At 44.2% G+C, this 15,326-nt stretch overlaps 1 protein-coding gene across 1 annotated transcript; it reads left to right on the top strand.

The window, feature by feature from the left end:
* The first annotated feature begins 1,841 nt into the window (after positions 1 to 1,841).
* Positions 1,842 to 15,290, top strand: capn3b (calpain 3b). The gene is made up of 23 exons (XM_084483618.1): positions 1,842 to 2,380; positions 4,120 to 4,189; positions 4,921 to 5,039; positions 5,845 to 5,978; positions 6,219 to 6,387; positions 6,695 to 6,778; positions 6,899 to 6,990; positions 7,281 to 7,358; positions 7,445 to 7,605; positions 8,684 to 8,856; positions 10,209 to 10,220; positions 10,583 to 10,791; positions 11,120 to 11,156; positions 11,563 to 11,586; positions 11,767 to 11,853; positions 12,456 to 12,527; positions 12,707 to 12,764; positions 12,860 to 12,924; positions 13,675 to 13,743; positions 13,816 to 13,894; positions 14,151 to 14,267; positions 14,453 to 14,511; positions 14,789 to 15,290. The coding sequence occupies exons 1-23, from the start codon at positions 2,033 to 2,035 to the stop codon at positions 14,813 to 14,815; spliced, it is 2,343 nt and encodes a 780-aa protein (XP_084339744.1). The 5' UTR covers positions 1,842 to 2,032; the 3' UTR covers positions 14,816 to 15,290.
* The last annotated feature ends 36 nt before the right edge of the window (positions 15,291 to 15,326 follow it).

Consider the following 15,326-nt stretch of genomic DNA (forward strand, 5'->3'; position numbering starts at 1 on the left):
AACCTTATTTATGCAAAAGGCATTATTCAAAGTAGTGTCACAGTATGTTTAACATAATAACACCACTTGATTCAGCTCGGGCACTTAGGCCAAAACAGAACAACGATCAACCTAGGACGCCCGTCTTTACGCCACTGGAAAGAAAACATACTGTTATATTTTCCACTTAATTATGTACGTTATTTACAGTTGTGTCCTGGCATATCCTATTTATTGTATTCGGGGTTTCCTTAGATCGGGCACCCATACATTCAAAAGCCTTGAGAATCTCCTATCGAACAATATAATTGTATAGGTTGGTAGAGCATATTGCTCATACACACAAAAAAAGAAAAGTTCATACAAAAGAAAATGAATAAATGCACATTCATAGTTCACCAATTCAGTTTTGAACTAGTTCATGTTCAGTTCATGTTCAGTATTTTTCGAAACCGAAGAAAACAGAAACAGTGGGAGTGAGTATTCTGTGCTTATTTTTAAAAATGAATCCTCTCCATTACCAACTGCCCATCACTCCAATCTCAAATTGTTGTGGATATTATTTGTACACCTGTTTCATTCATCACATTCATTCATGTCATTCATGTCACAAAATCTGAACTAGTTCAAGTTCAAGTTCTTTAATTGTTTTTTTTCTTTACCAAAAATATATTAAGTTCAGTCCAAAGTTCATAGAAAAATTAACTTGTTCAATGAACTATTACTCTGTGTGTAAAATAACTATTATTATTATTATTTTGAACTAGTTTGCACAACACTGCCTATCACTACAGTATTTTAGAACAGAAGACATGTAATAATAATGTACCAATGTACAGTAATGTACCAATCACGAAGGAAGCATAAAATGACCAATCTCAGTATGCTGTTCATGACAAATAAATATGAGTCATGGTTGAGTCGGTTCAGAAATAGGAGATCCCCAACCAGGTGGAAGCTTGGAAGGTGTCAGTGAGTGTACACTTACTGGTAATGAGCTGAACACATGGAGAGGCCTCACCCACGTGGTTGATAGCCTCAAGTGCAAACTCTCCAAGGTCCAAATATGGCTGACAGCTAAATGGTCTGTCCCGGTCTGAACACTGTAGTTTACAGAGACCAGGCGGATGACAGTTGACAAAAAATGACAAAGAACAGGATGCAGGCATGGCTAGTGAACCCCCTGCAGAGTTCCGCTCATGGCGGGAAGAAGACGGTGAAAGATGGTGGCTTGAGATGTCTCACCAGAGTTATGCAGAAGACGAAGACAGACCTGATCATAATCACACCATCATAATATTACAACCTGAAGAACTGACCAAACGTTCTGGGAGTGTGTGTGGATGATGGCTGGTTTACACAGCCTCACCTGGTCGAGTCTGATAGGACTCTGGGGCTGGGTGAGGCTGCACACACGTTAAACCAGCCGTCTCCTGCATGGCAGTGGAGCACCCTTTCCATGTTCATTACCTGCAAAACTTAAAATTAACCAGCTTTAACATCCCCACCTTGCGTCCTTTGTGTTTGGAGGAGCCCAGCAAAAGTCTCCTAGGTAGCGTGTAGTAATAGACATTGCTACACACATATAATGTTCACTTATAAAACACGTACAAAGACATTTAACATGAATTTGGATTAATCTACTGACAGCCAGCCACGCCAGCCAGTCAGACAGATATACAAACAGATACAGACATATACAGTAGATAGATAGATAGATAGATAGATAGATAGATAGATAGATATAGTATCAATAGATAGATAAATGAAGAGAGGGAGTGAGAGGGAAAGTCTTTGTGAAGCCACCTCCCTTTTCTTCAACGTAGCGGCCTATATTTAGCACTCACACTCGGACAGGCCACTGCAAATGCAAGTGCTGACATATGAGGCTCTGTGGGGATTTTGCATGAGCACCCACAAGAAATTAAGGAACTGGGAGTGAAAAGTCTGTACGGCGTGGACACAGGAAATTTCTTGGGCTGTGTTGCAAGTCCATCATCCGCTTCTGCAAATACTAACTCTTCAGCCTTCAGAGTGACCTCTTAAACCCTGAATGCAAATGGCAGCACCACGAGCGGATCCCGTGGGAGAAGGGAGACTTCCAGAAAGGACTGAGGTCATGGAAGTGATTGAAGAGAAAACCATCCTAGAAACTGAGGCACTAGTCGGACCTGACGGGAAACTGGACTATCCCCCTGTGGGGACCAACTCCATTTACACGGCCATCCTCAGCAGAAACGAGGCCGTCAAAGATGCCAAGCGGCTGAAGACTTTTCTGGAGCTGCGGGACAAGTATGTGAACAAGAAAGTGCTGTTTGAAGACCCCCTGTTCCCCGCAGACGACTCCTCTCTGTACTACAGTTGTAAAAGCCCCATGAAGTTTGAATGGAAGCGTCCATCGGTGAGTGCCCTCACAGGATCAGAAACTATCAATGATGGTATTTTCAAAACAATCATTTTATTCCCTAATTGTCCTCCCTTTTGTTAACATGTCAGAGTTCAGACTCTGAGTTCACACTTAAACACTTTCAAACTCTCCATGCAGGTCAACATTTCCTGGCTCAGTGGATCAGGGGAGAGTTGTGGGTGGTGTAGATTGATTTGTGAGCATAGTGGTGGATACATTTCTCGGGGTTATCACCTTCTAGAGTCACAGTCAGCTGACCGACACAGATGACCAGCAGTCTGTATTCAGCGTGATGGGATTTCTGTTGGGAGTTTGGAATAGCAAGCCCACCAAGACAGAGCATTTCAGGACACATATACACAACTTATTAAGCCTAATGTTACTTCATGTAAACAAAATGCACTTTGTCTCATGTATTTATTGTAGTGTATTCCATTAAGATCAGATGCTTAGAGTAACTGCATTCGTTCTTACATCTTTGTGTTCCAGTCGCAATGCAAAAACAGCATTCAATTTAATTCAATGCAATTGAATGGAATTCACTGCAAAGGAAAATCCACATGGCTGGATTGTCTTTGTAATAGATACTGTTAAATTACGAGTGCAAAGTAGTCACACTTTACAAATTCCTTCTTTTATCCGTTAAGCTTAAAGTGTAACTTGGTATCAGGACATGGGTCATAAGGATCACTCATGTTAACGCCTGTTTTCACAAGGAGGCAGTGCTAAAGATATGCTAAACCTGTCTATCTCTACTCCACTACAATGTTGACTTGAATTCATTGGCCTTTGCATTGTGTCATAGTCCATAAAAAAATCTTACAAACATTATTTTGACCATGGGTACATTATTATTACTAATAATTAAATGCTTATAATGAAACTGAACATGAAATGTCAGGTTATAACGTGTAAAGCCTTAAACCTTTGAAGCAAAACAACACCGTACAGTCTTGGAATTACTATTACTACCGATGGCTTTAACTGGACTTGAGTCTTCTGAACCTTGCTGACTCTGACAGCTATCAGACAGAGTGGCATCCATCCAGCCTGCAGGAATCAGGAGCACTTGACCTGGAACAGCTGTTATTGACATATTTAGTGATAGCTCTTCATGGCACCAATACCCAACATTTAAAGGGCAAGTTACAAGTTACAATCCAACCGGCAGAGTTCTCCGCAGGGACAAGTCCTTGTTCTTGTTAATTAGCCGGAAAGTAAATGTGCACAATAAGTTGCCCAACACATGTTAAGTGTGATTATTACTATAGCATAAGAAATATTATAGTGTAATCAGTGTAATATCCCTGAAATAAGATATTGTTGACAGCAGAAACCATTATAAAGATAATGATACATACAGTACATTAAAGTAATATGTTGTTGACATTAAAGGGACGATATGTCAGATATGTACATCCATAAATTGCTTGTAAATTGTTAAATATATTAACAAGTCAGAGCTGCCAACTCTCACGGTTTCACCGTGTGACACACGTGTTTGCCTGTTTACACACACACACACACGCCACACATCCAATTTCTCACGGCAAAAAACAAAACACGCGTCCGTCCACCCCCCCTCCCCCCCCCCCCCCCCCATCAACCATTCAAGGTTGAATTCATGTTTGAACCTTTCTCTCATACTAACCATCAAATGTGTGTCTATGCCTGGATGTCCATACATACTCTTATAGAGATATAATCTTACAGTCATCAAATTCTGCTTTCAGGAAATCTGCGGAAATCCCCACTTCATCATAGATGGAGCGAACAGATCAGATATCTGTCAAGGAGAATTAGGTAATATTTGAAATGTAAATGCAATTTACATAAAGATGAATGCTGTGAATGAATGAACGGAATTAATGATGTTAAATGGGACAATATTTCATCCGAGTGTGAGGAAAAGGACGTGTATGAAACATACAAACTCATTGAAACCAGCTAATTGTGTACATTTGAGGACCATCTGGCAAACGATGACATCCTTATTTTGAACTTGTTGAAGTGTATTATAATTAGTCATTGGTTACCGCCATCAACCAACACCCCCCAACAAAATCTTATTTTTAACATGTCCAGGGTGTAGTGGGGGGAAGCTGATATGTGCACCACATGGATGTGCAGTTTCCCATCACAACAAGGATTTCGCCTCTTGAACCTAATAATGTGTTCAGTGAAGCATGACATGTTCAGAGTACACTCCGTCATGATAAGCACTCGGTGACATGGATGTGTTTGAGAACGCGGGCTGAAGACATGCAGATGCAATGCAATATGGGAGACCTGCCACTCTCACGTCAAACAGCCAAAGTATGCATGTGCTATGTAGAAGGGTTAAATGTATCAATCAGAGACTGGTACAGCACTGACAGCTGGGGGGGGTCGGTGTGAGGCGAGGTAGCCAGGGGATGACGTAGGTCTTGGAGGACTGTCGTGCCAACTCGCCAACCCCCTTGTTTGAACCCCATGAGCCGATAAGGTGAGCTCATGCCCTGCATGTGGTGTCTCCGTGTCTCTGCGATGGACAGGTGACTGCTGGCTCCTGGCTGCCATCGCGTGTCTGACTCTGAACGAGAAGCTGCTGTACAGGGTCATCCCTCTGGACCAGAGCTTCACTGAGAACTATGCCGGCATCTTCCACTTCCAGGTGCTCTGACCCGTTTGGGCATATATTGAAGCGTATATTGAAAAAAAAGACTGGAAACTGTGATGGACAATAATATGACTTCCTCATGCAAGAACAAGTTCAACAAGTTTATGTCTAATATAGCCTTTATTGGCGGTCATGTCCAAGCATTGAAGATTGGCAAAATATATGTGATGGCCTAAAGGCTTAGTTATGGTCCCACATCAACGCAACATAATGACCATGCAGGCGCTTTGACGCAGTCGTGAACCTGTTTAGAGTCAGTTATGGTTCCACGTCGACGCAACGTAAGGGGGCTTATGGACCCATTACGTCCTTGCGGACCCTCCTTGCGGACCCTCCTTGCATCCACCGCGAGGGCCTGACGTGCGCCTCCCAAAAATTGTAACCTTGTGTCGAGGCGACGCAGCAGCAAGGGCTCAAAGGCTGATTATGGTTGTGTCTATCCACGTAGACACAACGCAAGGACCACACAGGCGCTTCGACGCAGTCGTGAACCTGTTTTGGTTCTGCGTCTGGTTTTAGTGAGCGGACCAATCACAGCCCATGCTAATGCGTCGCATCGATGCAAGGTTCAAACCCACTTGCGTTGCGTCGACATGGAACTGAGCCTTTACACTACCCCTGCCTACTAATTAGCAGTCTTAACACAAGTTGTGCAGGCAGGAATTCTTTCAGTTCCCTGAGTTCCCCAAGCTGATGGACACATTACAATGAAAACGCACAGCTCCCCAAAGACTACACCATGTTTAGACTTTTGTGCCCAAAAAACAGCATGTGAAAAGCAGTTATTTTATGTGACCAGTTCTGGCGCTACGGCGAATGGATCGACGTGGTCATTGACGATCGCATCCCCACCTTCAACGACAAGCTGGTGTTCACCAAATCCTTCCGGAAGAATGAGTACTGGAGCGCCCTCTTGGAAAAAGCGTATGCCAAGTAAGTCTGACACCACCCACACAGAGTCTATGAATATCTCGAGCGGGAATCAACAAATTAGGTCATGTCCAAGGGTCCCAGGTGGAACCCATCCGACCCGGCTCCGGTTTCCCAGGCCGACGATGACTGAAAGACACCTGATCAGTTCCCGCAGCACGGTCTTTTCGTGTTCCTCTCGTAACTGGCTAGAGTAGTCTCTGTCTCTGTCTGGATTGTGATGAACGTTGGCTCCTACCTCAGGCTGCACGGCTCCTACGAGGCTCTGAAAGGTGGCAACACGCTGGAGGCCATGGAGGACTTCACGGGGGGCGTGACCGAGTACTTTGACCTGCTGGAGGCCCCCAAGGACCTGTACTGCATCATGAAGAAGGCCCTGGAGAGGGGCTCGCTGATGGGCTGCTCCATAGACGTGGGTGTATAGTGTCACTAAGCACAGTGCACCGTCACGTACAGTCAAACAGCCCTTATAGGAATCAAACATGAAATGAAAGCTCAAGCAGCAAAATATTAACGATAACACATATTCCTTTGAACATTAATAGTACATGCTGTATTTACCCATGAAGGGAAAGACACAATATTTTTGCAATCAATACAGCAAAGTGTGCATGTGAAGAGAGTCAGCATCAACAGTCAATCAAACGGATCAGCTTGAGGTGCTCCATGAGGAGGATGTTCTGGTTGATTGTCCCTGACCTTGTGTTTTCTATGTCCAGGTGATGGGACAAGGCCAGATGGAAAGTCGCACTTCTCAAGGACTGGTGCGAGGACACGCCTACTCCGTTATCGGTCTAGCAGAGGTACGGGAACGAGAAGCTGTGTTTGTATCTGTCATTATTATTATTATGTCATTATTTTGGGATGTTTCTCTGTGTGGAAATGTGCTCAGTACTGATTGCGTGGTGGATGTTTTTTTCCAGTGTGATGAAAAGGGAACTGACTCCCAGATCCGTCTCATTCGGTTGCGTAACCCCTGGGGCTGGGTGCTCTGGAAGGGCCGCTGGTGTGCAGAGTAAGAACCTTCTGGAAAGACCAAGAAATCTAATAGTCGAACTTGACAGATTAGAGACTCTGGTTAGATTCCTGGCACAGGTTCTCAAATAAACATTTTTTTATGTTATGTTATGGACAGCAAACCTGGCTGCAAGGTTAGTCAAACACACACATATTGAAAACCAATGCGTCCTTCAGAAGCTCCAAGATCTTAGTTAATTCATCATTCATCGATGCTCATGTCGTTAAGGTCTTATATCGTTTCCCTAATTGATTGATTGATTAGTTTGTACTTTGTTCTGTTCTCAGTTCCAAAGAGTGGTCCACCATATCCACCGCCGACAAAGACAATCTACTGAAGCAGACCATACAAGAAAGTGAGTTCTGGTGAGTTCTAAACCCAATGCTCTTCCACTCTTCACGTTACAGACCCGATACTTCAACCTCCCTTCTCCGCTTCTCCCCCTCCACAGGATGTCCTTTGAGGACTTCAAGCAGTGCTACACCAAGCTGGAGATGTGTAACCTCACCCCCGACACGCTGCGGGGCGGCGAGAGGCACAGCTGGAGCGTGGCGGTGAACGAGGGCCGCTGGGTGAGAGGCAGCTCCGCGGGGGGCTGCAGGAACTTCCCAGGTACCAGCAGTCATCAGCACTGTGCACATTGTTTCATCAATGAAATGGTCCTCATTTATATAGCGCTTTTATCCAAAGCGCTTCACAGTGTTGACTGACATTCACCCATTCATGCACACATTCACACACCGACGGCGGAGTCGACCACGCAAGGCGACAACCAGCGGGTCAGGAGCAATTAGGGTGAGGCGTCCCGCTCAGGGACACCACGACACTCAGCTAGGAGGAGCCGGGGATCGAACCAGCAACCTTGCGGTTACCAGCCAACCCGCTCTACCTCCTGAGCTAATGCCACCCCATCATCCCCACCATCAATGAAGTATATGTTTATCCCTTAAAGTGTTTAAACGCCATGGAATTTAGTATGGAATCCTACTAACCCTTTCGTTCCACTAATCATACTATTTAGTATCCCAGAAGGTCTTTAGTGTGTCCCAATATACAGTATAGTATGGAAAATTCAGTATGCCAGAAATACCAGGATGTTGTACTGCGTCCGGTCTTATTTCGCAGTATGCAAGCCAGCGTGCTTTTTGGTGATTCTGCCCCACAATCCTTTGCGCAGCAGAAGATACGTTACATCGGGTGAGCCCGCAAAAGTGGATGGGGGGCACTACAGGTGTACTAATCAGTGAAATCACCTGCAGTATGCCCCAATTGTCTAGGGTCTAGGGTAGCTGCAGTACTTACTGCGAGTAAAAAGAAAAAGGATTGGATATGGAACGCAGCCCTAGTGTTAAGTAGGAGGACCCCACACCAGCCACCACTTGGAGAGATTGTTTGGCATCAGACGATGGCCCCTCTAGGTTGAACACGTGCTACTGCGTACACGGCCTGTGTTTGACCGTTACGGTAACCCCGCGATGACCTGCTGAGGAAGCGTTGATGCGACACACACCTGTCCTCCGCTTATTAAACCTGAACCGATGGGGCGTCGACAAGGGAGCGGGCGGCCCCGCCCCACAGGCGGGACGCATAGGAGACGAACTTGAAGCAGAGACGCTAGGCGGTCCAGACAAAACGCGTCAGAACTCAGCGCTGGCTCCGCCACGCCTGTCCCCCTCCTCTCTGGCGACAGACACGTACTGGACCAACCCGCAGTACCGCATGCTGCTGTACGAGGAGGACGACGAGGACCCCGAGGACGGGAAGCCGGCGTGCACGCTGGTGGTGGCGCTGATGCAGAAGGGCCGCCGGAAGGAGCGGAGCAAGGGGGCCAGCCTCTACACCATCGGCTTCTCCATCTACGAGGTGCCGGGGGGCCGCCGGGGGGCCGCCGGGGGGCCGCGGCACGCACCGCAGACCTTAGCTGTGTTCAAAACCGTTCCCTATTCCCTCACTACATCACTCACTATTCCCTATACAGTGTTTATGATACAGTGAACTATATAGTGTTTATGATACAGTGAACTATATAGTGTTTATGATACAGTGAACTATATAGTGTTTATGATACAGTGAACTATACAGTGTTTATGATAGTGAACTATATAGTGTTTATGATACAGTGAACTATACAGTGTTTATGATACAGTGAACTATACAGTGTTTATGATACAGTGAACTATATAGTGTTTATGATACAGTGAACTATACAGTGTTTATGATACAGTGAACTATACAGTGTTTATGATACAGTGAACTATATAGTGTTTATGATACAGTGAACTATACAGTGTTTATGATACAGTGAACTATACAGTGTTTATGATACAGTGAACTATATAGTGTTTATGATACAGTGAACTATACAGTGTTTATGATACAGTGAACTATATAGTGTTTATGATACAGTGAACTATATAGTGTTTATGATACAGTGAACTATATAGTGTTGATGATACAGTGAACTATACAGTGTTTATGATACAGTGAACTATACAGTGTTTATGATACAGTGAACTATATAGTGTTTATGATACAGTGAACTATACAGTGTTTATGATACAGTGAACTATATAGTGTTTATGATACAGTGAACTATATAGTGTTTATGATACAGTGAACTATACAGTGTTTATGATACAGTGAACTATATAGTGTTTATGATACAGTGAACTATATAGGGAACCAACAAACGAGAATTCGGACACCACGCTGAATTGTGGTATACGGGAGTAAGATGTAGGGCACGTCGTATGTTCACTCAAATTTTGGGTGTTTTATAGTCCGCTATATAGTGAATGAAATGAACCACTGAGGATTCGAACACCACTACAAAATGGCGAGCACCCTATATAGTGCACTATAGCCGTGACAGGGAACGATTTCGAACACAGCTCTTGAATCAGACAGATTGCACTGTGGGGCATTTTTACATTTGTACATTTGTAAGGTAGCAGCCCCTTTCACTCTTTGGATTTAAGTAATTAGCACCCGTGGGTGTTTTGTCGCTCACACAGGGACATGCATACAACCCCCCCAACACACACACACACACACACACACACACACACACACACACACACACACACACACACACACACACACACACACACACACACACACACACACACACACACACACACACCAATGGAACAAAATTGCTCATTGAGTTTGAAGGAGGAGCTCATGTGTCACTCATATGTTGTTATTTGTTGCAGGTGCCAAAGGAGGTATGACATCCTGGGAGGAGGAGGATTCACATGATCTGAAGCGATCAAGACCTGACACTGTTCTGCCTTCACCCGTGAATCGATCCAAATCATTTCACTACTCATTTGTACCCTTGTTCTGGATGGTCAAACTACAAGAGAGTACTTTGATTTGCGTAACATGGTAGCCAGACTCAGTTGTTAAATAAGATCAGACGAGATCCAGATCAGCCAAATCCTTTGCAAGTCTCTTGTATATTTATACTCAGATACTATTTATAATGATTATTTATACTCAATATTAAGATTAATAAAAGAAACCACTTTGGGTCCAATCAATGATCAGTGTAAAGTGTAAGGTGTGACGTCCTGTCCACTCTCAGATGCGTGGCTGCCAACAGCATCTGGGGAAAGACTTCTTCCTCTACACCAAGTCCACGGCCAAGTGCCAGTCCTACATCAACCTGCGGGAGATCACCGAGCGCTTCCACCTGCCCCCCGGGGAGTACGTGGTCATCCCCACGACCTTTAACCCCCACATGGAGGGCGAGTTCATCCTCAGAGTGTTCTCTGAGAAGAGGAGCACCTCAGAGTAAGGGCTGGAAACACGACAGAACGTTAAAGCACTGCTGCTGCTTTAATGTTGTTGACAGTGAAGTGGATCCAAAGGCCTTAAAGGTCCCATGACATGCCACCAGGTGTGGTGTGATTAGCCGCTACAAGCCGTTTTGGAAATCTGCCCCTTATGACATCACAAGTGGGCGTGTCCACCTAGATGTGTGCTGGATAGATCAGTCCACCAGTCTACCCAGTGGACTGTAGCGAACGTTGCTCATCTATCCGTCACACATCTAGGTGGACACGGCCTTTAAATAATAATTGTGCTGAACCCTGATATTGGTCTGGTTTTCTTCCGCTAGGGAAGTTGATGAGGCGATTGGATCTGATGAAATACAGGTATGTCAACGTGATGTTTGCAGTCTTGGCGCACAATATAGACTGATATAGATGTCTTTTTTATTTTTTTATGTTGTATTTTGGGAAGGTAATATTGTCATATGTTGTCTGGACATTCTTTAAGATTGTAAGTTCAGTAAAGTTGAATATATCCTTAAACCTTTCCTGTGGACCAAACTCATTCTAATACACATTTTCTGAATCAAACATTCATGACTTTGCCATTTTTTTATCACTACTTCTTTTATTCTTGGTCATATTCATCTTTCCAACAATTGTCTTGTTTTCCATCTCTATTCATGTTCACTTTGTTTCTCTCCAGTACATAACAAATTAGAAATCTTATTTTCCCATTAACCTCTAACCATCTCATCTCACTGATCTCCTTTACTGTACCGGCCCCCAGCCAGGGAAGGAACAGATAGAGAAGGTAATGTCGTCTGTGGCTGCCACACTCTCAACGTTTGTTCAACTCTAACTGCGTGTGGCCAGCTTATTTTCTCTTCACTGTTTTGATAACATTTGTCTTTCCACATGTTCACTGTTTCTAACTAAAGAGTTATCCTCCCGGTTACTTCAGTCTGATCTAAATGCTTCCCTCCTTCCGCAGCCCATCGTGTTTGTGTCCGACCGAGCGAAGGCCAACAAGGAGATCGAGCACAGCGGCATTAAGGGGGAGAAGAAGAAGAAGAAGAAGGTGTGTTGATGGTTTGCTGATGGTTTTTCACCCCGGGTGGAAGAGGAGAGGACCAGAGTATGCGTTAACATTTCTTTAGAGACACAAACAAGAATGGCATCCTCATGCTGCAGTAAACACTCAGCCCTTCTTTAACAGACAGCCCCGACTGACCTTTTACACTGGCTCAATTCCTGCAGACTGACGACGCTGAAATTCAATCGTCACCATGCTCCCTGGAGTTCAAGCCTAGTCTTGGCTGAATGACAATCTGGTCATGAAAGCCAACTGCAAGGGGCCAATTTGCAGCTGTTGTGCATGTCGAGTTCATTTTATGCTATACATATATAGTTATATATATATATATATATATATATATATATATATATATATATATATATAGTTATACACACATATATATACACACATATATATATATACATATATATATATATATATATATATATATATATATATAAATAACCCCAATTGAACTCTCTTCTCTACGCTTTAGGACAGAACACGTAACTATCTAAACTCTAAGTAGTTCTGTAATTCAGTCACTAACATCATGTTGAAGCAATTGTTGACTGTTTCTTTCTCCCCATCTCTCCTCCCGTCAGCCTGAACCGACCGAGGAGGAGACTGAAGAGGACAAAACCTTCAGGGCCATTTACAGACACATCGCTGGTGAGGTGCGTAATATGGGGCCAGGCCGAGTCCCTGGTGACGGCGGTCACTGCACTGTCCAAGTCATCATCTCTCAAACTCTGTTACTAACACTGGATCAACTAATACGTGGAACCAAGGTAGAAGAAGGTGAAAAGAGCAAAAGAAAATACATGAATACATAACAACTTGTCTGCGCTCCTAGGACATGCAAATCTGTGCCACTGAGCTCAAGGTTGTCATGAAGAGGGTGCTGTCAAAACGTAAGAGGGGAAGAGAGCATTCAATATAAACACACAACCCTACAACTGCTGCTTTGACTCACCACTGAGACACAATTCCCAATGGGTTCCCACAGACAACCAGGTGGAGACGGAGGGCTTCAGCCTGGAGACGTGTCGCAGCATGATCGCCCTGATGGACGTATCCTCTCAGGAGCCCTGAGGGCAGACCGGGGCGTAGCCGGCTCGTCGGTACAATCACGTGTGCGTGTGTGAGTTTAGTTTGGCAGCAGGGCCAGAGGCGGGAGGTGTGCTCTGAGGACATTCCAGGTGGAGGTAGATAAAGTTCTCCCTTCTCCCAGACGGCGGATGTCAACCGTGGCCCCGTCCCACTTCTCTCCCCTTAACAAGAACACTTGCTTTGAGTGCCCTTAGCTACAAGTCAGCTCCCGAGCTGGCTAGCGTTCATGGGATGATTCTAAGGGAAAAACAGCACTCCCCCTTGCTCCCTTAAGTATTGGGACACCCTACCCCTTAGCGGGAACGTGCAAAATCTAGGGTTAGGGGGAGAATTGGGGCAGGGCCTTCATGTATTCACCTCCTACCGGGTACATCGTGGTCAGCTCTATATGGAACTGGCAGCGTTTAGCTTTTGTATTGACAAATACAATCCATCCCAAAGCTCATGGAGCATAAGCTCCATGCCCTGGAGAACGCGGTCTCAGTGGACATCAGAAGGTAGTTATTGAACTGTACATCACTCAGGTATGCATATATTAGCAACAGGTTTTCTGCTACAGAGTTTACCATTTAAAAAGCAATCATGAGACATGTTATCTGATGTCTGTAGCTATTAGAACAAAGTAAGAAAAAAATTATTGATTGAGGACCGTAAAATCGATCCAACCATATTTGGAAAATGTAGTTTTGGCCATAACTAAACCCTCTGCAGACTGATGGCACCGGGAAGCTGAATCTACAAGAATTCAAACACTTGTGGAATAAAATCAAACAGTGGCAGGTAGGAAGCCAGTTCAATTCCCAGCTTTATTTTTTGTAATTGTCCTATCCTAACAGTCTTATCGATCTGTAGCTCATCTTCAGACAGTACGACAAAGACAAATCCTGCACCATCAGCAGCTTCGAGATGAGGAACGCTGTGAATGGCGCCGGTATGGTCAATATTCTTTTGTAATATACACAACATATAATTTGATATATTTAAGACACCATCTGTTTTCCATGTACTTATTATCCACCACAGTAGGTTACCTATATTACAAACACCAAGACCTGCTGCCTGAATCTCAAATTAAGGCTTATCTTTAATGTTTTATATCTGTGAAGTGAATGCAGTCTAAAGTAACGTTTCAACTTTCTTTGGTATCCCCATTACCCTAACCTCCATGTCATCCCTTCCTCACCAAGGTTTCCACCTCAATAAGCAGTTGTACGACATATTAGCCATGCGCTATGCAGACGAACTCAACAACATTGACTTTGACAGCTTCATCTGCTGTTTTGTGAGGCTAGAGGGAATGTTCAGTAAGTACTCATTTAAACCTTTCTTCCTCACACAAAACAAAAAAAAACCCAAGTTGGTTCAAGGTTTTCTTTAGAAACAAAGTAGTTCAAGTAATTAGGAACGTGTGTGTTATATAGATCTAGATATAGAAATATACATTTCGATGGTGTCACTTTCAGAGTGACCATAGAACGGTGTTTTTCAGGAGCCTTCCATGCCTTTGACAAAGACGGAGATGGTTTGATCAAGCTCAACGTCCTAGAGGTAGGAGAATCACCCGGCTCACAGCGGTCGCTCATAACACTCCTCACTAACCGTGGGTCTGCTACCTTTATATACACCAGGGCACTGGTAGCAGACGCATCTTCACTAGTATCGTTTACTAACCATAACCTGGACAACAGTAGCAGTCGGTGTCATGAGAGACACTGCGTTTGTCCCACGATGAAGCCTGGTTGTGTTGCCCCCTTTTCACTATCAAAACACGATGCGTCTCGTTCTACACGTGTCACTAATGGACCTTACTGTGGTTTCTTTGCAGTGGCTTCAGCTGACCATGTATTCATAGGGGAGGCTGGCTGTCTTCTATTGAACCGTGATCCCAGCAGAGCAACACTCCAACCAGAACTACACCCACACCTCAAGCCCACCACCGCCGACAAGGAAACACACGATTGCAGTTCGTGTTTCCGATTGGCACCAGTTCTCAAAGTTCACGTGCCATTAAAATGAAGGCAAACGGCAGGTGAAACTGCAAATAAGCACTCGGAAATTGGATAACTTATAATGGTGCTTTTCGTGTGGCTTGACTTGGTTCAACTTTAATCAGGGCTGTGTTTTAAACCAAAGCTTTGGTAAGGCAAGGCTTCTTGATAAAACCACAGGCAAATTTCTCTACATTAATGATTGTAATTACCTCGAGTGTGACGCCAAGCTTTTATAAAATGTATAAAAAACCGTTGTGCAACATTCTCTTATGTCTTAGTGTGCATAGTTGAAAGTGGTGTACCTTGAAATAAACTTTATTTGAGTACCATGTTCAACTCATGAGGACATTTATTGACTTGTTGTGTATGATC

The sequence above is a fragment of the Micromesistius poutassou genome (assembly GCF_964030765.1).
Source record: "Micromesistius poutassou genome assembly, chromosome: 19".
In the NCBI taxonomy this organism is placed as follows: domain Eukaryota; kingdom Metazoa; phylum Chordata; class Actinopteri; order Gadiformes; family Gadidae; genus Micromesistius; species Micromesistius poutassou.

Bases quoted from the DNA above. Each gene is read 5' to 3' on its own strand.
- capn3b (XM_084483618.1), top strand. From the start codon at position 2,033: ATGCAAATGGCAGCACCACGAGCGGATCCCGTGGGAGAAGGGAGACTT. The intron at 5,040-5,844 runs GTGCTCTGACCC...TTATGTGACCAG, and splicing joins CCGGCATCTTCCACTTCCAG to TTCTGGCGCTACGGCGAATG. The intron at 11,157-11,562 runs GTATGTCAACGT...ACCGGCCCCCAG, and splicing joins TTGGATCTGATGAAATACAG to CCAGGGAAGGAACAGATAGA.